This window comes from Chlamydotis macqueenii, chromosome 1 (genome assembly GCF_036417535.1).
Source record: "Chlamydotis macqueenii isolate bChlMac1 chromosome 1, bChlMac1.mat, whole genome shotgun sequence".
NCBI lineage: Eukaryota > Metazoa > Chordata > Aves > Otidiformes > Otididae > Chlamydotis > Chlamydotis macqueenii.
The window spans coordinates 38,779,951-38,806,752 of NC_141556.1; the positions used below are offsets into that span (position 1 = coordinate 38,779,951).

Below are 26,802 nucleotides of genomic sequence, written 5' to 3' on the forward strand. Positions count from 1 at the left end.
GGAAGCCGCGTAGGATGGCGGTTGCGGGGCGGGGCCCAACCTCAAGGCGGCGGCGGGGCCTGGCGGGGCCGGGCGGCCGCGGCGCAGGAGCTGAGCGCGGGTGGCGGCCCCCTCTCCCTCCCGCCCCGGGGCAATATGTTCAAGAGAATGGCTGAGTTCGGGCCTGACTCCGGGGGAAGGGTGAAGGTGTGGACCCGGTGGCGGCGGGAGGCCCGGCCCCGGGGGCGGCCCGGCCGGGCGGGCGGGAGGAGCCCTGGCCACGGCGGGGAGCGGGGGTTGCTCCGCGGGGCTTCCGCAGGCACCGGCTCAATGCGGGCTACAGGCGGCGACTCCGCACACGCCTTTCACAACAACGTGTCATTTTTTTTTTTTTTTTTTAATTATTATTATTTTTTAAGGGCGTTACCATCGTGAAGCCGATCGTGTATGGAAACGTCGCGCGGTATTTTGGGAAGAAAAGGGAAGAGGATGGACACACTCACCAGTGGACGGTTTACGTCAAGCCTTACAGAAACGAGGTGAGAAAGGTGGAAAAGTCGTGGGAAGACATTCCCGCCCGTGTTGTGTGAGGGGAAGGATTTTTAAAAGCTGACGTTTGAGGAAAGGGCAGAAGGCCGGTGGGTTTCCAAAAACGAAAAAGCGAGGGACCGCATGTTTCCTTTCGTGTTTTTGGAGCAATCTTTCAGGTTGGGGAAAACTGGAGACCATTTTTGGGGACAGAATAGCGACAGACCTATGTGGCAGGACTAATTTTTGGATTTACCATCATGCTTTCCTACTGTTTGTGAAGGGAGCTATGTCAGAAGAAATGACAGCCGTTTGGGATGGATGAATAAACAGTAATTTGGTGTGCTGTGTGAATAATCGGAAGTAACGATGTTTCTATTTCAGGATATGTCTGCCTACGTGAAAAAAATTCAATTCAAGTTGCATGAAAGCTATGGTAATCCTTTAAGAGGTGAGTTTTGCATCTGGGCGTTTGTTCCCAGAACTGGGATTTTGATTAGTCCCACTGGGGCTTTATTACTCGTATTAACGCTTCTGTGTCTCCTGCTGCAGTTGTTACCAAACCACCTTATGAAATCACCGAAACAGGCTGGGGTGAATTTGAAATAATCATTAAGATATTTTTCATTGATCCAAATGAAAGACCTGTAAGTACACCGAACTTTTAACAACACTTAATTATGGTGGCATCAAGCTGTGCTGTAGGATATTGCTAGTGGAAATAAATCCCGTCAGCCGTGGAAGTAATAGAGCCCGTTCTTGTAGGAAATTTATTCAACAGTTGGCCACGTTTTCCTGTTTCTGTGTTTTACTACTGGCATTCATGACGGTTTTTTCTGTGCTCAGCTTCTCTGACGTTTACTAGCACATACTGAAGATTTGTTCCATGTAACTTTCTAGTTCTAGGAATTATTATTATTATTTATTTTTTAATCTATCAGATTTGGACAAAATCAGTCAAAAAGCAGCAAAGTTATTATGCTAGAATTAGTCTCTTTCCTAAGAAAACCAGGTTAAGACACTTCTCTAGTTGAGTAAAGCATTGGAATGAATTCCATTCTTCCCGTCCTTTGTTTTAGAAATGTCTTGCAGGTTTGTTTATCCAGGTTTAGGTAGGAAACTCGATTACTGTATTTTAAGCTAAGAGGATCTTTATTTCTGGAAAAACTAGAGCTCCTTCTGTCCCATGAACTGCAGCGATCCTTTTGCTTTAGCCATATTTTAGCCAAATGAGGGGAGAACTGAAATTTATGTTTTTTCTTGAATATGTGAAAATTGATACTGGACTAGAAAGGGCTTCCTGTGCCACTGTGCTCACTGGCATCCTGACTTGTCATATTAATTCTGTTCACAGCTTGGCCAAGCTGTCCTTAAAGTCGGTTGGCTGTTTTTTCCTTTCTTTGCGGCTGTTCTTGGAAGGCTGTTGCCGTGCCTGCCATGTTCTTTCCTTTCCAGGAAGTAGCAACCGGAGTAAGGTATTGCTCCCTTCCACGGCCATTCCTGGTCCTGCTGGTGGAAGGGAAGGACTGTGGACTCTGTGTCCTCTTCCCAGGTTGTGGTTGAAGTGGCTAGCAGTTCCTCAGGGCTGGACAGAGGGCTTCCCTTCCTCTCCAGCTCCTGCCATTTGCAGTGCAGTCATGGCAGAGTAATTCCGCAAAGAGAAATTCAGTGAAAAGCTATTCTCGGCCCCTCCCTGGTGTTTTTCCTTCACAGGAAAGGATGATAAGGTCACAGAAAGCACTTTCTGACTGATTAATTGTCAAAAGTCGGCTTGAACTAAATCGTCTGTTTGGAAATATTTATGAGAAGGCGCCTTAGTAGTTTTACACACTAATCCTAAACCGCTTGCCCAGACATATTTAGAGTATCAAGAAGCCTTTGGATAGTTGGCGTGTTATACACTGAATATTATTAAGTAATTCTGCTGAAGTTACGACATTCATTTTTGTATTTCTAAAAGATTTTGAAATCCTATACAATTGTTCAGTAAGAACAAATACTGCTTGTTGATATCTAGAATAAGATTTGTATTTCCCTACAATTGTCAAGCTAATAACATTCTGTCTTTGTGTAGGTAACGTTGTATCACTTGCTGAAGCTTTTTCAGTCTGATACCAATGCCATCCTGGGAAAGAAAACTGTAGTTTCTGAATTCTATGATGAAATGGTATGGAAATTTTTAATGTAATCCTCATTTTATTTTGAAGAGTCCTAGTGATACCATGTATTTTTCTCCTTCGTTAGATATTTCAAGATCCTACTGCAATGATGCAGCAGCTGTTAACAACATCTCGCCAACTAACGCTGGGTGCTTATAAGCACGAAACAGAGTGTAAGTTGAAAATTAGAATATTTTAATTTTAGAAATAAACAGTAGTTGGTTTTGCTTTTAGTGTTGGGTTTTTTTTGTTTTTTTTTTTTTTTCCTGGGCTGTAGCAGCACAATGGATTTGGATGCTGCTAAAAAGTTATATTTTTTTCATTAAATTAGCTTCAACTTTTGCAAAAATTCTAATACTTTTTTGAAAAAATTTAAGATTTTATGTATGCCTGCTGAAAAGGAAAGAATTATGACTAACTCAGTATGAAGAGTGACGGCATGATCTACGCCTAGTTTAGCATCTTTGAAATGAGTTGAAACAGAATAAATTAAGGCCGCTGTATTTGTGATGTAGTTCTGTTCAGCTCCTCAGGATGTTAGCTGCAAGCAAAGATCACGCTTTAAGTACTGAAATACAGGACAGTTAGTACCGTTTTAGTCAAAGCAGCAACCCTTTGGGATGAAGAGTGGTGTCTGAAAGCTCTTCCTGTCTTCCCTTCTGTCTAATTCTTTAACTGTGGGACATTTCATAACATAATTCTTCAGTGTAGCTTCATGTTCTTTGTGTCCTTACCTAATCCGTCTGTAAATATAAGCCAGAACATTAAGGGAATTAAATGAAATGAAAATACATTGATTCCTAAAATATAACGCATTTAGTGACGGTTTCTTATCTGATCTTCTGAATTTCATTTCTTATCTTCTACTCTTAGAAAGCCAGTGTAATATTTACTGAGCTCAAATCCTGCCTTGTTAGTTACAAACTCTTAATGCCATCGTAGTCTGGCTCACCTGGCCTTTGGGTTACCTGCATGTTCCCCTGACAGTGAATACCTAGAGCCAAGAGTGGTTATGAGTCTGAAGCTATGCAAAGTTAGGGTTCCAGTTTGCCTTATGTCTGTTCAGGTGTGTGGACATGTTGAGCTACTTGTATTTTCTACCTCAGTTTAGCCAGTCTTGAGGTGGAATTTGTTACACTGCATGTTGTTATGGTTTACATGTAGAAAATGTTTAATAATTTAAGTCATACAAAAGTCTTGTCCAAATTTAAACTTCTCTCACTTAAAGTTCCTGGATGTTTCTCCTGAAACAGATAAAAAGGAATTTTTTTTTTTTTTTTTTTTTTTTTTTTTTGCTACTGCCCACAATTAGGTAATGTATGGGATGTGAAGGGATATCCATGGCCTCCACAGATTCATTGGCTTTACCAGCTTTGTCCAAAAACTTGTGCATGAACAAATAAATAAATAAAAAAAATTAGGACATCTCAATAAACCAGATTGAAATTTCCTAATGTCAGATATTCATAAAAGCAAAGGCAGCACCACTAAATCTTTTAGATACACAGAATTATATTCCAGTGAGATGGTGAGTAGAAAGTGGTTACAGTAGATGGAAAAGGAACCGCAGAATGTTTGAGGTGTGAAGGCATCTCTGGAGGTCACCTTGTCCAATACCCTGCCCAAGCAGGGCCACCTACAGCTGGTTGCTCAGGACCATGTCCAGACAGCTTTTAGATGTCTCCAAGGATGGAGACTCCACAACCTCTCTGGGCAACCTGTGCCAGCACTCAGTCACCTTCACAGTAAAAAAAGTTTCCTGATGTTCAGAGGGAACCTCCTGCGTTTCAGTTTGTGCCCGTGGTCTCGTGTGCTGTCACTGGCCACCACATATAAATTATTTGTAATTCTCTGTAATCTCCCATTTATTTGCTGTCACCATGTCATGTCTTTTTTTTCCTACTTAATCTTTAAAAAACTCTGGAAAATTATTTAGTGAATTATATAACTCCATCCACAAAACTGTTGGGCTGAATGAAGCCACAAAACAAGCTTTCTTTTTTATTTCTTTAATTTTATTTTTTTAAATTCCAGGTTTTTATCTGCATACCATATAATCATTGAATCTCTAAGGCTAACAGTAACGGATTTTTTTTTCAGGACACACACCATCCAAATTACTGTTGCAATTAAAAAAAAAAAAAAGTAGAACTTTGGTACTTACAATATTTATTTTTCTCTATCACCCACAGTTGCAGATCTTGAAGTGAAAACCAGGGAAAAGCTGGAAGCTGCCAAAAAGAAAACTAGTTTTGAAATTGCTGAGCTTAAAGAAAGACTAAAAGCAAGTCGTGAAACTATCAACTGTTTAAAGAATGAAATCAGAAAACTTGAAGAAGATGATCAGTCTAAAGATATGTGACGATGACTTGACAAGAAGCCTATACTGAGAACGGGAGGACTTCAGTCATGGAATTGTATGTGTTCCCTTCAATTCTGTAACTATGTGAACTTCGCTTGCAAATGATTGAAGTATGTAGCAATTTACTTCATAAATGGAAGAAAAAAGAAAGAATGTATCCTTGGTTTATAGTTAAAAATCTATGGGTACTTAACGATTTATTTCAAGTAGAAGGGGCCTTGGAGACCAGACGACTTTTTTTTTTTTTTTTTTTTAAACTCCATTTGAGTTGTATAGGAAAACTTTGTATTGAGTCTTGTGTTAGTTCAATGTGATTTTACGAAATACTGGTGCTTGCTTTTTTTACTTGTTTTTTCTACTGATTGCATCTTTAAAGCTGGAAATAAAATATGCGACTTTTTATATTTTTTTGTCTGTTCAGTCGTAGGCTTCAAGAACAACTGTAAATAGCATACCCTGATTTAAGGCAAAGGTTGAAACATGGTATGCAAGTTGCTGAAGTCTGGTTACAGCAATTTCTGCATGTCTGTCTGTTACCAGCACAGCGAAAAAACTTTCTGAAAAGAGGAATTTAAATAACCTGCATATGTACAGATAAAGCAGATGTGGGGCTAGACACTCTTAACAGATATAAATGCATCGATTACACAAGTTTTGTAGAAGTTTGCTTAATATCCGTACTGTGCTGCGGTCAGTTCATCACACGTCTCTGACGCTCCTTCCTCCTCACACTCTTCCCCTGCTCCAGTGTGGGGTCTCTCCCATGGCAGATAGTCCTCCACAAACTGCTCCAGCATGAGACCTTCCCAGGGGCTGCAGTTCATCATGAACTTCTCCAGCGTGGGTCCCCAGGGGTGGTCACAGCCTCCTTCAGTCATCTGCCTGCTCCAGTGTGGGGCCCTCCACAGGCTGCAGGTGGATCTCTACGCCAGCACCTGGAGCACCTCCTCCCCTTCCTTCTTCACTGACCTTGGCATCTGCAGAGTTGTTCCTCTTACACGTTCTCCCTCCTCTCTCTGCTGCTGCTTTCCCAGAAGTTTTTTCCCTTCTTAAATGTATTATCACAGAGGCGCTACCACTGTTGCTGATGGGCTCAGCCTTGGCCAGTGCTTGGTCTGTCTTGGAGCTGGCTGGCATTGGCTCTGTTGGACATGGGGGAAGCTTCTGTCAGCTTCTCATGGAAGGCACCCGTATGGCCCCCCCTACTACCAAAACCTGGTCACAAGAACCCAAAACACATTATTGAGTAACTAGCAAGTGTTCCTCCTGAAAAAAACAGTACATGATTATTTGCATGTAACGTTTTTTTTTTTTTTTTCTTTTGTAGAGGTAAAAGAGCCTGATAGAGATGGTGCTACCTCAAGTTTTGAAAAGGCTTGGGCTTCTTTTCTACTGCTTCAAGATACAGTGTTGCAGCAAACTGCCATACAGAATCAAACATCCCACATCCCCTCTCCCATAGGAAACAATATAACCAATGCTTTGAGAACAAAGCACTCATTATTTCATATTTGAAACAATTGATGATTTGCTTTTACCATGGCTTGGTAAAGATTCAGAACTGAAACAGTTTCAACACTCAGTATGTAGACTTAAGTTTTTCATTGAGAAAAAATAAATGTTAAAACTTGGCGTATTTAGTTTATGGTATTGTATTTGAGGAATAGTTTGTACCAGTGGTGTTCATACAGATGCTTCCTAGCACTGCAGGCTATCCAGATTTTTCTGGCTACCTGGGTGGTGTGGTCAACACACTGGAGGGAAGGGATACCATCCAGAGGGACCTTGACAAGCTGGAGAGGTGGGCCCATGCAAACCTCATAAGTTCAACGAGGCCAAGTGCAAGGTCCTGCACATGGATTGAAGCAATCCCAGGCACAAGTACAGGCTGGGCGGAGAATGGATCAAGAGCAGCCCTGAGGAGAAGGACTTGGGAGTGATGGTGGGTGAGAAGCTCAACATGAGCCGGCGATGTGCGCTTGTAGCCCAGAGAGCCAACCACATCCTGGGCTGCATCAAAAGAAGCATGGCCAGCAGGTCAAGGGAGGTGATTCTGCCCCTCTGCTCTGCTCTCATGAGATCCCACCTGAGTACTGTGTCCAGCTCAGGAGTCCCCAGTGTAAGAGGGATGTAGACCTGTTAGAGCAAGTCCAGAGGAGGGCTGCAAAGATGATCAGAGGGCTGGAGCACCTCTCCTATGAGGACAGGCTGAGAGAGTTGGGACTGTTTAGCCCGGAGAAGAGAAGGCTCTGGAGAGACCTTAGAGTGGCCTTCCAGTACCTAAAGGGGGCCTACAAGAAAGATGGGGAGAAACTCTTCAGCAGGGCCTGTTGTGATAGGATGAGGGGTAATGGTTTTAAATTAGAAGGAGGCAGATTCAGACTGCACATAAGGACAAAATGTTTCACACTGAGGGTTGTAGAACACTGGATCAGGTTGCCCAGAGAGGTGGTGGATGCCCCATCCCTGGAAACGTTCAAGGCAAGGTTTGACGGGGTTCTGAGCAACCTGATCTGGTTGGAGATGTCCCTGCTCCTTGCAGGGGGGTTTGACTAGATGGCCTTTAAAGGTCCCTTCCAACCCAAACCATTCTATGATTCTATCTGGTTTGGTTTATTGATTCAGTAGCCCATTTTCTTTTAAGCAGTAGCTGAAGAATAACGTGCTAAGCAATCTGAGTACAGCAGAATGTACAATTTTCAGAGCTGTGCATTAAAAATAAGACTTGCATGGGTGATATTACACAGTTGAAAGCTGAAAGGACACTTTACATTAAAAAGTTAAAAAAAATTATTTTATGATACCTTATTATTCAAAATGTTTATTTGGCTGCTTTCTTGTTTTTTATGATCATCAGTAGCAGACTTTAAAGGAAAAATGTAACAGGGTTAGTACGAATTGAGTCCTTCCAAGTATATTCTTTTAGCTTCTTGCAGATTTATTCTGTTTCCTGAGAAGGTTGTGGGTTTTTTTTTAAGTCCATTTGTGAATGCTCAAACAAAAATGGGAACAGAAAGCACAGTTTTGGTGATACTAGGTTGTATGCAACATTATTATCTTCCTACTTGTCAGTTAAAATAATACTAATGTAATGTAGAGTAACTCAGATGGAACATTAAATATGTTCTGCAAGAGCTGTGACTAATAAGAACAGAGCCGCTGCACCAGGCTTGAACAGACCAAAAAAGAATGGAGTGGCATCTTTTGAATCCAAAGGTTTTTGTAAGAGCCTAAAGTATTCTTTTTGCTTACATTTTTAGTAACGTACAATAATCAGCCGCGTATTCAACTTCACAGAAGCAATGATCCAGGCTCCCCTGTTGGTAGCCATCAACATGCTAGACCAGTGATGTAATTTTTGTTCGTGGTTAGTGGGTTTTTCTTCCCCTCAGTTTTTCTTTCAACTTTTTGTGCATTTTTTTCCACTCCTTTGTGCTCTCTGTAAAGACCATACAGGAGTTGTTAGGTTCCCCCATTAACACTAAGGCAAGAAAATAGTCTGTGCTGAGCAGTTACTGTTGATAGAAAATAGGAATATCTTCTGCTTTACAAAGTTCCTTATTATGTTCTGTATTTTCATTAAAAAATACTTTCTTCCAATGTTGAGAAAGCAATTGAGCCCTGTATTAGGCAGTAATTAAATTCTGGAAAAAGTTCACGAGAATTAAGTGGTTTAGAATTTTTGGCTTGAAAATAAATGTGAAGAAAACCAACCTCCTGCATCTGACAAGTAAACCTGTAAGTACCTTCTCCACATGCAACTGCGTGGTTCTCAACTAATAGATAGGTTACATTTGGACCTATGTGTTCGGCTGTTAAAAGAGTTGTTGATGCAAGCACCTGAGATAGCATGTGTACACAGTAAATGCACAATATCGTGTTGACCTTCCAGTGCGTATCATTTTCGAAGTTACTAGGACTGAAATAGAGTGGGGCACCTAGGGACACAGTTGCATTTGACCTTCAACTGCCTTGAAGGAAAAGAAAAACCCAGACACTACACTGTGCTTTATTTTTGGCAGCCCTGCGAAGATGTGATTCCAGACAAATAGTTACAGTTTGTGTTTGCCAGGGGTGCTAACTTAAATGCCAGCTGTTTATATTGCTGAGACTGACTTTAGACTGTGATTTCATCCTGAATTATAACTGTGAAACACAGATATATTTAAATTTGCTTTGCAAAGGAAATAAAACATGGTTTATCTCAGGTTATATGCTTACAGTTACCAATTTTACCAATGATGAGGAATGTTTACTTCAAACATGCAAAAACTGGTAGTTACTGTCATTGCCCCTTCCACTATAAAGACTTGGTGGGTTTAAGTATTTTAGCCAAGACAGATTAACAGTTATCACAAAAATTTCAGACACTGACTGCCTACTCACTTACTATCCAGTATTATTTATTGCTAGTCCCTTTTTTACCTAGCTCCAACTCATATGCCTTACTTCTTTCCTTTACCTTTGAGTTTGGCACGCTGTAGTTTACAGTCAGACTGTGAAGTTTCTCGTCAAAAGTGCCACTATCTGACCAGAGATGTGTAAATACACTTAATTCAAAGACTTGTGAAATTTTGTGGTTAGTAGAGATGGGATTGGAAGGAACATTAAGTTACCCTGTTCCTTTTCTTTCTAGACAGATGCTGGCAATAACACCAACCTAAAGGTATTTTTGCTACTTATGCATTTAATCTGTAAATACATCAGTGTTTGGTTGCTTCTAAACAGGAATACACATTTAAGAGCATTTCAAGTTGCTTTCAGACATAAGGTTGTTTTCCAAACACCAGGTGGCAGGTATGTCCAAAATATTACCCAGTCTCAACAGCCTTTCAATTACTAGGTTTTGGCAGATGTGTGATACCTTTGGTTGATCTCATTTGCTTTGAGACTTGATCATCTGATTAGACAACTTGTACTTGCTTCTACAGAGATGACCAAATTACCTCTTGCATGTTATGAAATTGTTCAGCAGCCTTGTGAGCAAATCAAATGTGCGTGCCAGTAGAGCAAAAAAAAAAAAAAAAAGTGTGAATGTTTGTTTGCAATTTTTGTTCATTTGACAAAGGAAGCAGCTTTCTCTGGGGTTGTTTTTAGGGATTTTTTTCCTTTTTCAGGCCAAGATTGTGCGAGCATATGAACAAACAAAACATAACTAGGTACTCTACTGGACTGCATACTTTGCTTCCACTCAACTGCAGGTGCAAAATGGCAGGATTTTCCACAAGTAAAAGCAATTACTTTTCTAAATTTAATGTTAATAGAGTTAATAAGCTTCTTTGACTACTTACTGCTTAATGAATACTATGAATGAACCTTTGGCGTCCAAGTGCGTCAAAACATCTAATTTTCCTTAATATAGTAGGGAAGAACAGCTTAAGTTAAGTAAGGGGAAGAAGAGAGAATTAGGATGGTAAAAAAGAATAGCAATAATGATAAATTCTTGTTATATATGCATTGTGATATAATTAGTTGGGATTTATCTGAACAGTCATTTTTGATACAGTTATACTATTTGCATTTTAAAATGTTTTAAGCTAGAACATGAAATCATGCAAGTTTCTAGTGAAATCTTGCCTATGCAAATAGCTAATACACATCCAAAATTAAAATTTACATTTCAATTTTCATAGAAAAAAACCTCTTGAATGCCAGTGATTAGGCCATAAAAAGAACTCATTAGCATTGGAATATGCAGTATTTGTCCTACTCCCTCCCTGATAATTACTGTACTGTAAAAGATGTTCATGTGTTAAGTGGCTGGCACTTCTTATTCCCACAGCTGTGGAGAATTCTGTAGTTTAGAACAGAAACAAATTTCATCTAATCTCGCTTCTGCTTTGTGAATACTTTCACCTGAAGTGATCTGTAGCTTTTTTCATCAATGTCTAATTCTGCAATGTCTGGTAAATCTCACATTTTTTCACACTCTACAATTCAGTTTTATTTCAAATCACGTATTTCATTTAACCTCTGACCTAGAATGTTATTAAAATGCATGGTGGAATATGCTTCTAAGTTTCCCAGTGAAACATTCCGGTATCTTTATTCATAGGATCAAGAAACAAGACATATGGCTAAGAAAGGTCTTCTTCACGCGCTGAATTGATCAGTCAAAACTGCACCTCAGTTTAATGACTCCAAACAAAACATTTGAAAACACGTCACAGTTAAAGAATCGTTTCTAAGCTTGCATCTTTAAGCATTAGCACATTGAGTAAATACAGGTGTTAAGAATTGGCAAAACCAACAAAGTTTATGCCTCTCTGCATGTAACAAAGGTGACAGCTTTTGGACTTAAAATCTGGAGAATGAATAGTGCTGCAGCACTCTGCTGTTCCATGTTGTCTGGTGAACGCTGCAGGGCCAGCGTGTGGCTCCTTTTTCCTGTCCATGTCTATTAAAGCCAAGAATGAATCCAAGTCATAGAATCATAGAATGGTTTGGGTTGGAAGGGACCTTTAAAGGCCATCTAGTCCAACCCCCCTGCAAGGAGCAGGGACATCTCCAACCAGATCAGGTTGCTCAGAGCCCCGTCCAACCTGGCCTTGAACGTTTCCAGAGATGGGGCTTCCACCACCTCTTTGGGCAACCTGTTCCAGTGTTCTACAACCCTCAGTGTAAAAAATTTTTTCCTAATATCCAATCTAAATCTATCTCCCTCTATTTTGAAACCATTACCCCTCATTCTGTCACGACAGGCCCTACTGAACAGTCTCTCCCCATCCTTCCTGTAAGCCCCCTTTAGGTACTTGAAGGTTGCTATAAGGTCTCCCCAGAGCCTTCTCTTCTCCAGGCTGAACAACCCCAACTCTCTCAGCCTGTCTTCACAGGAGAGGTGCTGCAGCTCTCCTCTGGACCCTCTCCAACTGGTCCATGTCCTTACGTTGGGGGCTCCAGAACTGGATGCAGTACTCATTTCTGTTTTCATTTTTGTTTGTCATTTTTGTTATAATCACAGGCCTGATAACTATGTCCCACCGAAAGCTCCATCCAGGTCCTAAGCCATCTGAACTCTAAGCAGGTAATACAGACAATCTGGAAAAGCTAGGTTTGAGGGGCTTGCGGGTAACTTCTGGTGCCATTTCCTGGTTTCTGTATGGAAGTCTATGTAGTAGTTAAAGCATGTACTCCATAAGCTAAATACTTCTGAGGAAGACTGAATCTGCATCTCGCAGTGAGCTGCAGACAGTCAGCTCTGCAAGACTTCCCTAGGACTGGACAGGGAACAGGCAAAGGAAAACTACAACCTCACTTGGTAATTAGGGCATTGGAGAAAACAAATTGAGTGCATTTCTTGAGTTTAATAAAGCCACCATCTCAGAAAAGGGTTAGATTCTTAGTAAATGAACACTTCTCAATTAGATGGAATTAGTTTCCTATTACCTTCAGAAGTTACAAGCCTTTTTAGTGATTGTAGAAGAAACGTATATACTGCACAAAATGGAACTGATTTTTTTCCTACTTGCTACAGGTTAGGCACACTTGTACGGCGACGCAAGACACAGGACAGGCTATTAAACTAGACAGACTGGCCTTCACCACCCTCCTACATAAAGTTTGGAAATGATCAAAGCATCTGCTGCTTTGCAAAGCTTTGTGGTTGCTCTGAATTTTCCTTTTTGAGTCCTTACCAGCAGCAGCCAGGAACTGCAGTGTTAGATGAACAAGGGCATTGCCCCAGATCACCGACAGAACGTTGTGCGCAACGTCAGAGTGCAAAACTGATTTGGTATGCACACAGCCGCCAGGCCTGCAAGTCAGCGTGTATCCGTTCCTCTCGGGCAGCACTTTGTACTCTTTGAGCATCTCATCACCGATCAGTCTGGTAGTCCTGTTTTCTCCTAGATTCATTCTACAGTATTTAACAGTCATGAGTCTGCAATTTCAAATAGCTAATGCATTCTAGCTGAATTTAAAAAACACTGTGTTTTGAGTTTTGCTTACTTTTTATTAGTAAACAAGCAAAGAGTCCTAGTCCTTGCGCATTTGCTGAGGAGAGAGAAGATACATTTCTAAGGCTGTGAATTATTTCTAGTATTTTTTCCCCTCAAGGTTAAAAGGCAGAAACAAAGTCATTACTGTAAAGATGATTAAATTAATTTGTATGAGTTTCAGTGCTACTTTCTTGGAACAGGCTGACACAGTATATGTATTTTGAAACGGAAAAGCAGTAAAACTTCTCTCATGGTTTCATTGTCTGAAAAGGGAAATTTAATTAAAGTTTGTTCATAGTCTAATCTGACCCCATATGGTACTAAATGCTTGCAAGTGCCTTGCCTCTGCATTTGGAGCTGGAAATGCTTAGTTCTTCACTAAATAAAACTTATCATCAATCCTTGTTAAGTCAGTGGGTTTCAGCCAGACCTCTGGTGAATTAAGGCAATAAAGCAGTAAATGAAGAAGCCACATTTTCATAGTAGAAGGGCCACTTGAGAAAAGGGCCACTTTAATAATACTTTATATGTCATGATAGTTAAGACTTTACAGCATTCCTTTACAAGTATTAAGCTAAGGCTTTTAGAAGTCTGATAGATAACTACGCGCAAATTTAAACAAACTTTTTTCAATTTGTCACCTCGCCATTGCTACTGCATGCTCTCTTGTTGACTTTGCAGTAAAATTATTTTCTTGTAGCATATTTTGTATCATTTGCCCTTTATAAGTCCCATCTCTCTCCTCAGTTCTACGCTACATTTCCCTCACCACTCAACAAGGAGCACTCAAGAGAAATGATCTATAAGACAACAAGCAAAGTATAACTTGTTTTTCTGCTGCTGTTACTTCCAGACCTTTATCTGACACTGCAGAGTGCTAGCCTCAGAGCCTTGTCTAAATCTAGAGATATTTTGTGTGACAACTCTGAATATATTTTGTAATCATCTAACAGCTGTCCACACACAAGCACCTTGAACTTGGTTTGTGGCCATTACACCTGTGTCACCTCTCTGTGGTCCTGTGTAAAAATACCCCAAAAACCCCAAAATTCTGTGGCTGAACCTCTATTGTAGTGTTCCTGATACAAAAAAAAAAAAAGAAATTTGCTGATCTACAGTATTTTAATAATAGTAACATTTTGTAAACTGCATCTAAGGCTAAATCATTGATGCACTGTATCAGACACTTGTTATCACTACAGTTTTGGTTGGAATTTCTGCCCAAAACCCATCCCCACCAAATAAATCAACTCAGTTACTTGGGTGCCTTCTGATCTCTTTACTGCTCCGCAGGCGTATCTGTTTTTTGAGGACTGACTGTGGTTTACTCCTCTTGGACTAGAACTGCATTCAGACTAACTTCAGTAAAGACGCTTTGTAATTGTGAAGCAGAACTGCATTTGAAATATCATTCTCACGATCAAAGATTCTAAGAAGCTTTTGTAGTAATTGGAGAACAACAACTATATAAAATGTGTTTGCTTCTCATATTTAAATTAAGCATAAAGATAAAATGCATGAGAGGCCTATTAAATGAACATACAGATACTGCAGCTGATAAGATCAAAGCAATTCAGTGGGATTTTAATATGGGCATTTGAGTGACTTTGTCTTAAAAAAAATGTTTTTGAAGTAATGCTGGCCTTGTTCCACAATATCTGAGAGGTTCACTTAGTTGTGGATTGCTCCAGTGGGCTATTCCCTCCACTGCTGATTTATTATTTATATCATATCCTGAGAATACTGCACATGCAAAATGCACAGGCAGAGTTCCAGGCCTGAAGGCCTTCAATCTAAATGGGCAATATAGGATGGGTGGTACAATAAATTGCAGTTCTTTACTCGAGCTGTAAGCAATGTCTTTCAGCTCTGAAATTATACTCTTCAACCACTTTGAACTGAAGAAGCATTCAGTACAGTTCTCATCCTGTGGCAACACAACTCAGTCTGACTACAGCGGATAAGTGAAGAAACTGCTGTCTATGTGCTTCACCATCTTTGACAAAATAGGCTTCTTTTTAAAAATCAGTATTCCTGGAAGTCACTTGCATGAAAATTGTTCTTAAGGCTTTAAAAAATGAGATATGGAAATAAGACTTGAGTCAAAATTCTCTGAAAATCTCCCATTTGTATAAAAAAAAGCTTTGATTCCCAAATCAAAGCGGAGTGGGCATGCAGTTGTTTTGTTACAAAACTAAGTAGCCTTGGGAAGAAAACTTAAGAACAAAAACTCTAAGCATCTTGTAAGCCTTACTCTAAGCCTGTAAACCCAAACAGATAGCCGAGGCAACTTCAGAGACAAGTGGATCTTAAATAAGACCAAGACACACAGCCTGCCCCGAGTTCTAACACAAAGAGCGACTATTTGAATATCTCAGGAAAGGCCAAGGGTATGACAGACAGAGAAGGAAAAAACTGTCAAAGATGAACTATGGTCCACAGTTACCAGTTTGGTTCTTCTGTCACAATGAAGCTCTCTTCTGTGAGGGGGTTGACATTTTCTTAGCAGTGGAATGAACTTGGCCAAGAGTTCATAAGCTTCAACTTTTCTCACTTCATCTTGAAAACATATTTCCTTGTGGTTCTTCAATATAAACACACGCGATTTTTAAAAATGCTTCATTAAAGCAAAAACTGTTCTATCATTTTTCTCTCCCCCTGCTAACAGGCAGTACGGAACAACAAACACAACTGGGACAAATATCTCTCTATAGTAGAGTTAGATATTCCCACCTGAATCAAACTGCTTTGGGAAAAATTCCATGAGCAGGATTTCCTTGGTCTCCATCCTTCATCCTCTCCCATATCCTTGTTTCTGCGTGAGAGAACAATGCTGGTATATATTCTGATTCTGTCCCTGATTTGGCTTAAAATATACGCTATTATACATAATTGAAGAGAAATATAATTATTTCTGCTTAAAATAATTATTGCTTAAAATACTACTAAATTAACAAGTCTGCTTTTATTTCCCTTGTTTCAAGCAATTATGTAGTTTGCTTCTACTAGCTTTATGTGTGAATTTAGGCAGTCCTAAAAGTGAGAAATACTACTCAGGCTGCAAAATGAGGCACTGTAAAAGAAGCTTTATATTCCATTACCAATAATTCTGCTTTGCCATATGTCATCTTTTCTTCTTCTATGCCTCTTCTGAGGGAACAGGCCCAAAGTTAGACTTTTATGTTGGCTGTCTCAGCTCTGAGTTTAAAAAATCCTTTTCAAGGGCTGGAGTGATTCCTCACCTTGGATGGCCTGTTACCCTCATTTAGTGATTTCTGCCTACGTGGTAAGAAGGTTCTCGCTTTCCTGAAGAAGCACACTCCTTACATACCGGGAGAAATTAAAAAACTCCTGCTATTTATGTTTTTCTTCTCTTAAAATGCCAGGCTCTGATCAGCAACGGCTTCATAAGTTGAGCCTTCCCCCAAGCAGTGGTGAGATCCCTCAAGAGAAGGGTAGGTGATATCTCTCACAGTCCTCCAATCTTCATCTGTCTGCATAAATCACGATACCCAGTTATCCATTCACTTCTAGCTGTGATTTTGGAGTATAGAGGACAAAGACACATGAATGAAGGAGAGCGAAGTCTGCTGTACCAGTGCTCAGAACTGTTGATCTAGCACTTTCTCTGACCACTGCTTTCACTAACAAATTATGATTAAGAGGCAGGAAAGAAGAGTAATCCTGGCAGTGTGAGCTTGGATTCCCTCTGCAGATTTACTGCTGAGCTGGCAGAATTGTTTGGGAAGATAGAAAGAGAGTGTGTTTCACTGTTTTTCAACATGACAATTTGCTTTCTTCAGAGAAGCTTTTATTTCTTGCACAAAGTAGCATAACACCCCAGAGAAATTGCTCAAGGTCACTGTGGGTCCAATATACCTCACTATCAAGTAATGTATTTTATCTTTTCTACTCCAGAAAGGAAAAACACTGGACAAAATAAACACAATTGTATCTGATTTTGCTAAGCCAGATCTATTACTTCTAGGGGAAAAAATCCAGGTTGCAACTTTAAATGTTCCTTTAAACGCTCTTTGTGAGTGCACCAAAAGGCAACTTTCTTGAAAAAGCCAGGGTATCTCTCATGGCACAGGACACAGTAAGTTGTGTGTTAGAGAAAGGAGTTCCAGAAAGGCTGATACATAACTCTGGTATGTAATGTAGATCAGAATTTGACATTAAAGACCATTTCCCAAAGACAATTCAGTCATTCTGCCAACCACAATGTCCCTTAGTTATGGAAATGACCAACTAGAGCAGCGATTATCTGCTCATGCCAATGTAGGTCTTTCCACCACTGCTAACCATACATTTTTGTGAAGGTACCTGCTGCTCCTACAGGCACAGGATCCCCTCAGAGTAATTTTAACAGTCTCTTAGCATGAAAAAAAAAGTTTATTTAAATGTAGTCCTGGAACCTGTAATGATTAATCCATCCATTCATGAAAAGCATCAAAAAGATACTTTGAAGGTTTTATAAAAAATATTCTGCAAGCTGATGGCAACATATCAGTAACAGCTGTTCTAGTAAAAGTTTACATCAATTTGTCAGTTTTCTTTTTTCACTGTCTCGGGTCCTATAGTTGCCATACTATGGCCAGGCTTTCTGCTGCTGCAACACTTTTTCTGACTGGAAAACGTAGCAGCACATATTCTTGTAAGGATGCAGGCCCAAGGAAAAAGTAGTGTTATTTTTAACATTTTCTCTCCAGTAGTCACAATTCATAACTTACAACATGCGCTGTGAAAAGACTGAGAAAACCATTGATTGATTTAAACCTGCCTCAATTTTTCACCAAAGGCAAAAACTCCACACACTGGTGCTTAATCATACTTTGCATCATGTACAAGCATGCAGTTTTCCATACAAATTCCATAAGGTGTTTAATCTGCTATTGCGAAAATACTTATTTGCATACAATCACACCCTGCTGTGGTTTTAAATGTTTTCTCAGAATACATTTTGAGCCTATTATCTTAACCTCACTGCCTTTCTACCCACATATAGACTAGCTGACATGCAAACTCTTTAATTTTTATTCAGGCCTGACTGTAATTAAGTTCAAGTGCATTTGTTCTTTAAAACTATAGGACTCAGCTTATTCCATAAGTACTGTTGGTGAATACACTGTTGTTCAGCTGCTGAGCTGTAGCAGAGTCTACATCTTACAAACAAAAGTTCTTATTAAAGGAGAAAACAGTGATGGGCAGTTTTGGGTATTTTTGTAGTCTGAATTGTTTGTCCATGCCATGTATGCCAGCTGTTGAACAGAAGCAGTCAGTCACAAACAGCACTATCTTATATTTCAAAAATCTTAACCCAAATACCAAGAAGCACTGACCCTAGTTAGAGAAATCAAGGTGAAGAAAAACATCTTTTTACTGGCTTTCTTGCTGGAGATGGGTTTGATCCAGCTGCAGAGAAGACGCACTTACACAATCACACTGTGTGAGATGGCAGCACATGCTATGCTAGGGGTACTCTTCCGCAGCATTCAGTGTCTGAGTGGACAGCAGTACCGTTTACTGAATCCTGCTACAGCTGCACTACTCCTCTTCTTGGTGTATTTTTACAAAGTATTTTAATTACTACTGTCAAGCCACTAGACGGAAAGTACCATAGCTGACTCTTGCTTTCTTTATGGAAAATCCGAAGAGTCTTGTCCCCACCATGTTCTTGCACTGAGTTTTAATATATATTAGCTAACCAAGACCAAAAATATCCCACTTTTGTCAATTAATATACCATATGAAATAACGTATATTTAGGGCAAAAGCACACGGTAAGAACCTGTCCTAAGAAGACAGAACCACGTAGGTTGCAATGGGCCTCTGGAGGCCACCTAGGACCACTTACTGCTCAAAGCAGGGCCAGTTAGAGCAGACTGCTCAGGACCATGTCTAGTCAAGCTCTGAGTATCTTCCAGGAAGAAGGTTGCACAACCTCTCTGGGCAACTTGTTCCAATATTTGACCACCTTCAGGGTAAAAATCCATCAATTAATCAATAACTATCTAAGCAGAATTTCCTGTATTACAACTTGTGTCCACTCCCTCTCAGTCTATCTGAGAAGAATCTGGCCTGGCCTTCCATGCAAACAACAGAAGTAAGCTCTTCCCTCAGCTGCCTTCTAAAGGCTGAACAATCTCAGTTCTCTCGGTCTTCTAAAATATACCATTCTTCAGCCCTCTGACCATCTTGGTGTCTCTCTCCTGTATTAGCTGCAAATGGCCATACTGCATCAGACTACACAGGTATGCCTAACTTGCTTCTGATCTTAACGACTAGGGCCGAAAAGTCAGGAAGACAGTATAAAGAACAGCTCAGGTATAGCACAGTTCTTCTTGATATATAATCAGAGTTTTCAGTAAATCATCGGTTAGGGAACACCTGAACCAAAGGGCACTGTACTCCATCCTATTTACTAGCTGCCAATGCACTGCTTCCCTCTTGAGTTTAATCCCTTTTTGGAAGTAATGATAGCTTCAGCTTTCACATTTCTGGAAACACTGAGCTCCATACTTTAGTTCTGCAGCATCTGAAAAAAAGACTACCTTGTGGTTGGTTTAAACCTGCTGTCCATTTTTTCCTATGTACTCAATTACTAGAAAAAGTTAATGAGAGCTCTCTACCTTCTCTCCGCAAGCCACCACTTACTATAATTCAATCACCTTCCCCTCAGTCACCCAGGCATTGTCACTTTTGTCTTTTTCAAATGGGAAAGTTCAAGTGTTGGCAGTTATGTTTTAAACAGAAACCGTTCTCTATGTTTTATTATTCTTTTCTACCTTTACCTTCTTTCTGATCTAGGAAACCAGACCTTCATACTGTTCTCTAGATGTGGCCACACCACTGATCTACACAAAGATGTCACAACATTTTCTGCTCCATTCTGTCTTCCTTGTTTAGTAACTCCTGGTATTTTTGACCTGCAGCTAGAAATTAAGTCTCCAAAGAATTACCTATAGAGACTCTAAGAACTCCTGCAGCACTAACATACAGAACTTACCACTAGGCACATATAATTAAGATTAGTTTTGCCTGTACGCATTACCTTACATTTATTAAGACTGAATTTCAACTTCTAACACCCATGCCGCTCAGCAGAATGAGATCCTTTTGCAATCCCTTGCTGTCAGCTTCATATTCCACTACTGGAAAGGATTTTGCATCAGCAGCAAACTGTACTGCTTCCTTACTCACTTTCTTTCTGAGACCGTTTCTGGGTATGCTAACTAGTGCAGGTCCCAGCATGAATCCCCGTGGGAGTTCAATTGTAACTCTCCCGCGGTGTAAAAAATGACTATTTATTGTTACCCCATTAACCCTTCTATTTCAGCTAGTTACTAATTCACTACACAGGCTTCCTTCCTAACCTATGACAGCTAATATTCTTTAGCAGCACTGGTGAGAGACTCTGCCAAAAGCTCTTTTGAAATCATTACAATGAATGTATCACCCTGGTTTATCAGTTTGTTGTTCGTCAAAGAACTTCATAATTATGACAAAGCTTCTCTATCTACAAAAACCCATGTTGATTTTTCCATAGTCTGACGTGTTTGTCTGTATGCTGAAGCCTCACCCCAGCTCTCTGTCACTGATTTGCTTGTGTGGCCTGAAACAACTCTTGGTGACTACACTGAGAGGACTTGGATGCTGAAAATGAACACTTACGAACCTTGAATCTAAAAGTACTGTCATCAAAATTCTCATAGCTTTCCAGCTACATCCCATAAATTCTTATTTCAGTCAAGTTCCCAAAACATCTCTGACCTCTTTAGCATATACTTCCCAGCAAGCCAATTCTACTCTTAAAGGTCCAGCCCAGACAGTCACAGCTGAACAATTTCAGTGGCTGGGATTAAGGAAGCTGTAATAACCACATGACAGTTATAGCACACCCTGAGTGAAGAAAAATATTAATATACATATTCACAGATGGAGGATGAAATCAAACCCAGGTCCCCCACAAGCAGAGTTTTGCAGAAAAAGGAACCATAGGAAAACGCCAGGATGGTTTCTCCTACCGATTAAATGCTCACGTCCTGTACAAAGGGCTCCCTTAAGCATCTAACATGAAAGAGTTTACTGACGTGAACTCCACGTAGAGCAAGCAGCTCCTTCCAACTCAGTTTTGAGATGCTGAGAGACACACTTGCAAGTTTTGCAGCTGTACTTGTCTGCCTACTCTTGCCTCTGCATTGAAACACCTCCCATGTAGCTGTGTTAGCAAAATGGACTATTTGTCAGTGTCACGGTTATGAACTTGCAGCGTGGACCTAACTTAACATTCTGGAATTAGAACAGTAGTGGCTGAGGCAAAGGCATAGTCCACCTGCCAGTTTTCTAATAGCAATTGTAATACCTGCTCGTGGGACACAACAGACACAAGCTCAGCATCGTACAAGATTCTTTAGCACTAAGCCCCAGCCACTGTGACTTCAGTCACATAAATGTCATTGGCCTTACACAGGGAAAAGTTTAGCCAGCTTCTTGTTCAGCGTGGAACCCATGTGATCCTGTTCCTCCACTTGCTTCCACCACGTACCATATAGAAAAACCTGGATAGAGAATTAGTTGTGATTGATTTCACCCAGCAGCAAGGTTCTTCAATGTTAACTGACACAGATCCAAGCACTGCAGGATCAAGACCTTCTGTAGACCTAATCCACACTCCCTTCTAAGTAAAATGAAACTGTATTTCTTCTCTTGTAAAGGAAATACAGAAATAATTCCACTAATGCTAATGGAGTATCAACTAACACAATGACAAATGCCCTAAGAATGCCTAAGTAGTTTTTCACTGAATTAATAAATAAATAAGGCAAAGGGCACTCGCTGCACAGAGATGTTTAAAATCATCAGCTGTTTTCTCCTGTAAGAGGCATATATTCTGTGTCCTGAAGGAGGAAGGGGCAAAACAGAAAAATGGTGTATGATAGGCTACTTAATTCTATCCTACTTTGTGCCCACAAGGGAGTCAAAATTAGTTCTACAAGTTACCTGATTTTTAGAAGTCTGACATTGTGACAATGCTCTTTGAACACTGTTTTGTACACAGTACATAGTCAAGTGTGCACAGTTCTGAGGCCCTGAAACTCTGAAATAAAAAGGGATGAAGTAAGGACATTTCCTTGCTTTTGTCAGCTGAAGTCGGATCTCGAATGCTATTGCAACACACTGTAGCTTTTTTTGCTCTTAATTAGATTTACTTGGTTATCACAGGCTAGTTGGAAACGTCCATGTGCACATTCGACAGTCAACACATCGATGCTCCTCCTGGGAAACAGCCAGCAAGAAGTTACAGGAACCGCGTGTGGCAGCCTTTGTCAGGGGAATGAAAACAGTTCAGTTTGGTTAAGCAGAACATTGATTTGTGAGGAGAACCGAATTTGTGTATGTACTTGGGAGGACCAAAAGGCAGCTTCACTTGCAATGACGCTTTCCAGGCTTTCAATATTCAAATGGTAAGGGACCAAATATATAGTATCTCAAGGAGTAAAATACATCGTGTCTCAAACAGCAAGCTCAGTCTAAAATAAGGTCAGAGAAAATAGATCTAAGTCTAAAATTATATCCTTGCAACTCATTGTATTATCTTTAAAAGTCTACCAGCCAACTGCCACAGTGACAAGTATCCTTCACAGCACATTACTTAGAGCTCATGGATCCTTTAACCATGTCAGTGGTATATTTGTACAAGAATACACAAGGTCTGCTCCACTTTTCCCTGGATATCACAGGGGTAAGAGCAGAAGGCTTGTCATATTCCAGCAGTCATTTCAGGAAAAGTTTCACTACGTCAATTAAAATGTCCAGCTGCAAGACATCTTTATTTATCATTGGACTGAAATTTATTTTTTTTCATTTTTACCTGAAATGTCGACAACTTAGCTAATGATGATGGCATTCAATGAAGTAGTAAACTACTGGTTTAAATTACTGGCTCAATCTTGTTCTTGCTTCTAAAAAAAGTTTTAAAAAATACTATTAACTTCAGTAGGGCAGTGTTTTTTCTTAAGAAGTGCAGGATCATGCCATATGTGGATGCTGTGTAGCCCTTACTGTACGCAAGGGCTTTGTTTCATTGTGAAAACAAAAACTTCTTCATTTATATATAAAGGGTCATTCTACTTAGCACGCCACACAAGGGGAGGCAGAATGCGACATGACTGGTGTTTCTCTGTTCATCTAGCACACTTAAGTCCAACTCTCTCCCTTTGTAAATCTGTTTTCCAGCTCCTGAAATGTTATTATAGACTGAAAGTGTGGGGTTTTTTTGAAAATAAGTTTTTGTTACAGTGTCAAATGCATTTTGGAAAGGAGGGGATGTCAGAATAAAATTACATTCTAGGTAGACTCTTACAGCAGAGAAAGCGAGCTTCTGTACCACATTTTAACCAGCAACATGCTTTCACTGCTGAGTCATAAACCCCAAAAGACATTTTTTGTAATATAACCCTCACCTATAGCTGGGTTAGGTGGTGCCTATAGCAATATCAAAGGCCTTCTTTATTACAAAACAAAGTGACTGCAAAGTTCCATGATTTGTCATGAGGCTGTTGCTACAGTTATATTTTGAAGAGAAACTGTTTACTCTCCTATGTTTACTTCAAGAGTAGAATTTGTAGTTGAAACATTAAGGATCTGAATCAGTACCCATCTCCAAAAATACATCCAGCCTTCACGCTTGTGTAGACACATCTCATACTGATCAGAAAAGACTTCGTGATGAGGAGGCAAACTGTACATGAAATGGGATAGGTTCCAAAGTTCTTGGGATGAAGAAATGTAACTCCTTCACTTCATACCCTTGAGAATTTTGTTGCCGTGAATCTCTGAACAACATATGAAAGGAAACTGCAGAAACATAATGCAGAATCTGGCATTCTATTCCCCAAGAGTCCCTTCTTTGTCAGGCACGGGTATTAAGAAAGAATACCAGATAAATGAGGGAGCACTTTCTTAACCAGATGAATCTGCTGTTAAAATGTTGTATGCGACTGAACTGCTCTCTTGCTTACAGAACTGAATGCTGCCTAAATCAACATAGGTCACAGGCAAAAGCACTTGACCTGTAGAGTCCAAATTTCATGATAAAAGCCACCACAAAGTGTTGGTACCATCTTGTAAGAATCCAGGAACTGGAACAAGAGTGGTCTATGAACTGATACCGAAATACGTTAGGGCAGTGAAATGAGAACTTCTGGAAACACAAGGTACAGTATATCCGACACAGTTCAATCTTATTTCCTCTTCAAAGACTAGGAATCTTAAAAAAATATTTATATGATCTTCTAATTTTTAAATAAAAAGGAGTTGTTAACTGAAAATTTTCATTTGGGGTAAAAGTTTCATTATTAATAAAGGAATTAATTCTAAATAGTACTAAAATCTAACACCTTTAAAGCTAACATTTAATCGGGTAAACCAGTTACGAATCAGAGAACACGAAAATGTGTGATTACTTTTGTTGCCTCAGAAAAGCCATGCATTTAGCACATCCAGTAGCCACTGTATATGACCATATATGAAATGCCCAAGCAAGCAAATTGAAATGTTTAGCTACTAAAATAATTATTCTACAAATTTTAGCTATGAGCTAACCACTTACGGAAAAGCTTTAAAGGTGGCAGCAGCATCTCATTTTTAAAAAGCTATAGTAAAACAATAGAGGAGGTGCCTGACTTCAAAGCTGATCTAAAGAAAGTTTAGGAAGATCTAACAGAACTGAAGATGCCATCAAAGGATTTAAAGCAATGTAAGTTCATAATTTGCAGAAGTCTGCAAGCAGCTGCGCAGTCTTCGAAAGACGAGCAATTTGTACAGCATCTGGATGGAGCTGCAATAATCTCAGTTTGGGATGACAAAAATGATCGTAGATAGGACCAGCAACCGATATGTCATGAATCCAAAAGACCTATGAAGTGAGAAAGCAAAGGAACAACAATGTGACCAGTCAGAAATTCCCAGCAGGAATGAGACACAGCAAGGTCTTAAGAAGCCAAGAAACCACCCGGAGAAAGATATACTTAACAACCACTGAGCAGAGCAAAGTTCCAGTACTAAGTACACAACTGGTCTGTCAGTAAATCTGGGTGAGCTGGGTAAGATAACACTCAGGTAAACGGTGAAGATGACCAATTTGACAGGTGAACAAAACCAGCACTTCACCTTTGATGAAGACACTGAACTTGACTGTCGAAGAGACACTATGCTATCCAGATTTAATACAAATCCTGACATCATACAGCCTACATGCAGCCATTCGCACAAGCTCGTGAAGGCATGGTGAGAGCTAGAGGGAGTAGAAAAATAAATAATTGACCCAGCAGAAGAAACATGCGGAGGCTTTATTTCTTGCTCATCCAGATGCTGCCAAGAAAGTCTATGGAAAAATTGCAATGTACAGACACTTAGTGGGATGTGGACTCATAGATTGAGATCAACAACTGAAGCCAAGCAGACTGTAAGTCAAGTCTGCATAACAGAGAACCTGAAGGTCACAAGGAATCCTGCAGATGTTTGTCTTAAGAGCAGATCATTGCTTTGTAGCCCATAGATACATTACATTGATGGGATATCAGCATATGTCAGATGACAGAGTTTGTTACGTGACTTCACATATTATGTGACTCAGCTATAGGAAAATCCCATTCCCTCTGCTTTATCCATCCAGCTTTCTGAGCACTGACTCACACACACAGAAGCCAACAGCTGCAATGGTACAAACGTTAAACCACACTTGTGTTCCCTGTCTCCCTTTCCTTCTAGATATTATCACCCTTCTAGGATAGACATCTGAAGAAAATCTCTGTATGGACTTCAGCTTCTCCAGCTCTCGTATAACCTACAGAGTAAATGAATATTTGGGTAGTGAGATACTGTCATCCATTTGCTTCTGCTACAAAGCAGTAACTGTCAAGGGAAGGGAAGAAAGGTGAGCAACTGTCACAGCAAGATTCTCCATTCTTCCTGCCAAAGACTTTAGATAACTGAAACACAGTCAAAACACGAATTGCACAACCCCTGAGAAAGCAAGATAGATAGACAGACCAGTTCTGTGAAGTAACTCAGTGCTAGGCATTGTTAGGTGGAGAGGTCAGAAGTCAGAGCAAGGCCAAGGAAGCCAGACAACAAGAGCGAAACACACGTAGCATGATCCAAGACAAAGCTGAGTTTCGTGCAGGCTGCCGACTGCTCTAACTGCAAGCAATGCGTTTGATTTGTGTGTATGTTGGGACATTAATTATACATTCAAGATTACAGAAGACTTAAATTACAAGGTCTTCTGGCCCAAGACTTGTCTGTAAGCAGGCAGCAGACAGGAGGACGCAGGGGTAGCTATCGTAAGAGCAAATGCAAGGTGGTTTTTTTTTGCGCTGGCTAACAGCAGCGCTGAGTGTTTCCACAAAGCTGCACAAGATGCAGGCGTGGCACCTTCCCTCATTCTTGGTTCCCACGTCTTTCTGCTGTACCGTTGTTTTCAATACCCACACTGTCGGCCTCTGCTTTCAGCTGCTCGTAGCGCACGTTCTGAAAACACCGCAACCTCGGGTCTGGAACAGCGCTGCCGCATCGCGTACAGCACACCTGACGGAGGCTGCACGGCAAGAAATTCAAACCAAACCACGCCAAACCGACTGAGCCAATCCTTTCCAAAGCTGTGGGCGCAATTACAGATTGTATTTTATTTATTTATTTATTTTTTTTACCTGAGAAACCAGTAAGACCCGCTTCGTGGCCGCCTCCTCCCTCACAGCGGTCCCCTACACCGCTCCGCTGACTTGCCAGCTTCCTCGCCGGGCCGGGCCCGGTGACAGGGCCGGGGCCGGGG

The 26,802-nt window shown here is 40.4% G+C and overlaps 1 protein-coding gene and 1 long non-coding RNA gene across 6 annotated transcripts; one reads left to right on the forward strand and one right to left on the reverse strand.

The window, feature by feature from the left end:
• The first annotated feature begins 32 nt into the window (after positions 1 to 32).
• YEATS4 (YEATS domain containing 4) lies at positions 33 to 6,660 on the forward strand. 2 transcript variants are annotated; one of them, XR_015258697.1, is made up of 8 exons: positions 33 to 186; positions 399 to 518; positions 892 to 958; positions 1,060 to 1,154; positions 2,582 to 2,674; positions 2,752 to 2,839; positions 4,859 to 5,083; positions 6,356 to 6,660. XR_015258697.1 is itself a non-coding variant. In XM_086749131.1 (7 exons), the coding sequence occupies exons 1-7, from the start codon at positions 136 to 138 to the stop codon at positions 5,026 to 5,028; spliced, it is 684 nt and encodes a 227-aa protein (XP_086605257.1). In that variant the 5' UTR covers positions 33 to 135; the 3' UTR covers positions 5,029 to 5,432. The 2 variants fall into 2 exon arrangements, 1 of the variants encoding a protein (XP_086605257.1); XM_086749131.1 differs by lacking the exon at positions 6,356 to 6,660 and having other exon boundaries at positions 4,859 to 5,432.
• LOC147602007 (uncharacterized) lies at positions 2,846 to 26,798 on the reverse strand. 4 transcript variants are annotated; one of them, XR_015258699.1, is made up of 5 exons: positions 26,681 to 26,798; positions 16,297 to 16,499; positions 15,412 to 15,549; positions 4,831 to 4,897; positions 2,846 to 3,207 (listed from the first exon to the last, which is right to left on the reverse strand). It is a non-coding gene; the product is annotated as an uncharacterized LOC147602007 (long non-coding RNA). The 4 variants fall into 4 exon arrangements; XR_015258698.1 differs by lacking the exon at positions 2,846 to 3,207 and having other exon boundaries at positions 4,799 to 4,897; XR_015258701.1 differs by lacking the exons at positions 2,846 to 3,207; positions 4,831 to 4,897 and adding an exon at positions 5,981 to 6,170.
• Between the last annotated feature and the right edge of the window lie 4 nt (positions 26,799 to 26,802).

Excerpts from the sequence above, each read along its gene's own strand:
- YEATS4 (XM_086749131.1), top strand. The coding sequence starts at position 136 with ATGTTCAAGAGAATGGCTGAGTTCGGGCCTGACTCCGGGGGAAGGGTG. Across the intron at positions 959-1,059 it reads CTATGGTAATCCTTTAAGAG|TTGTTACCAAACCACCTTAT; the intron begins GTGAGTTTTGCA and ends CTCCTGCTGCAG. Across the intron at positions 2,840-4,858 it reads TTATAAGCACGAAACAGAGT|TTGCAGATCTTGAAGTGAAA; the intron begins GTAAGTTGAAAA and ends TATCACCCACAG.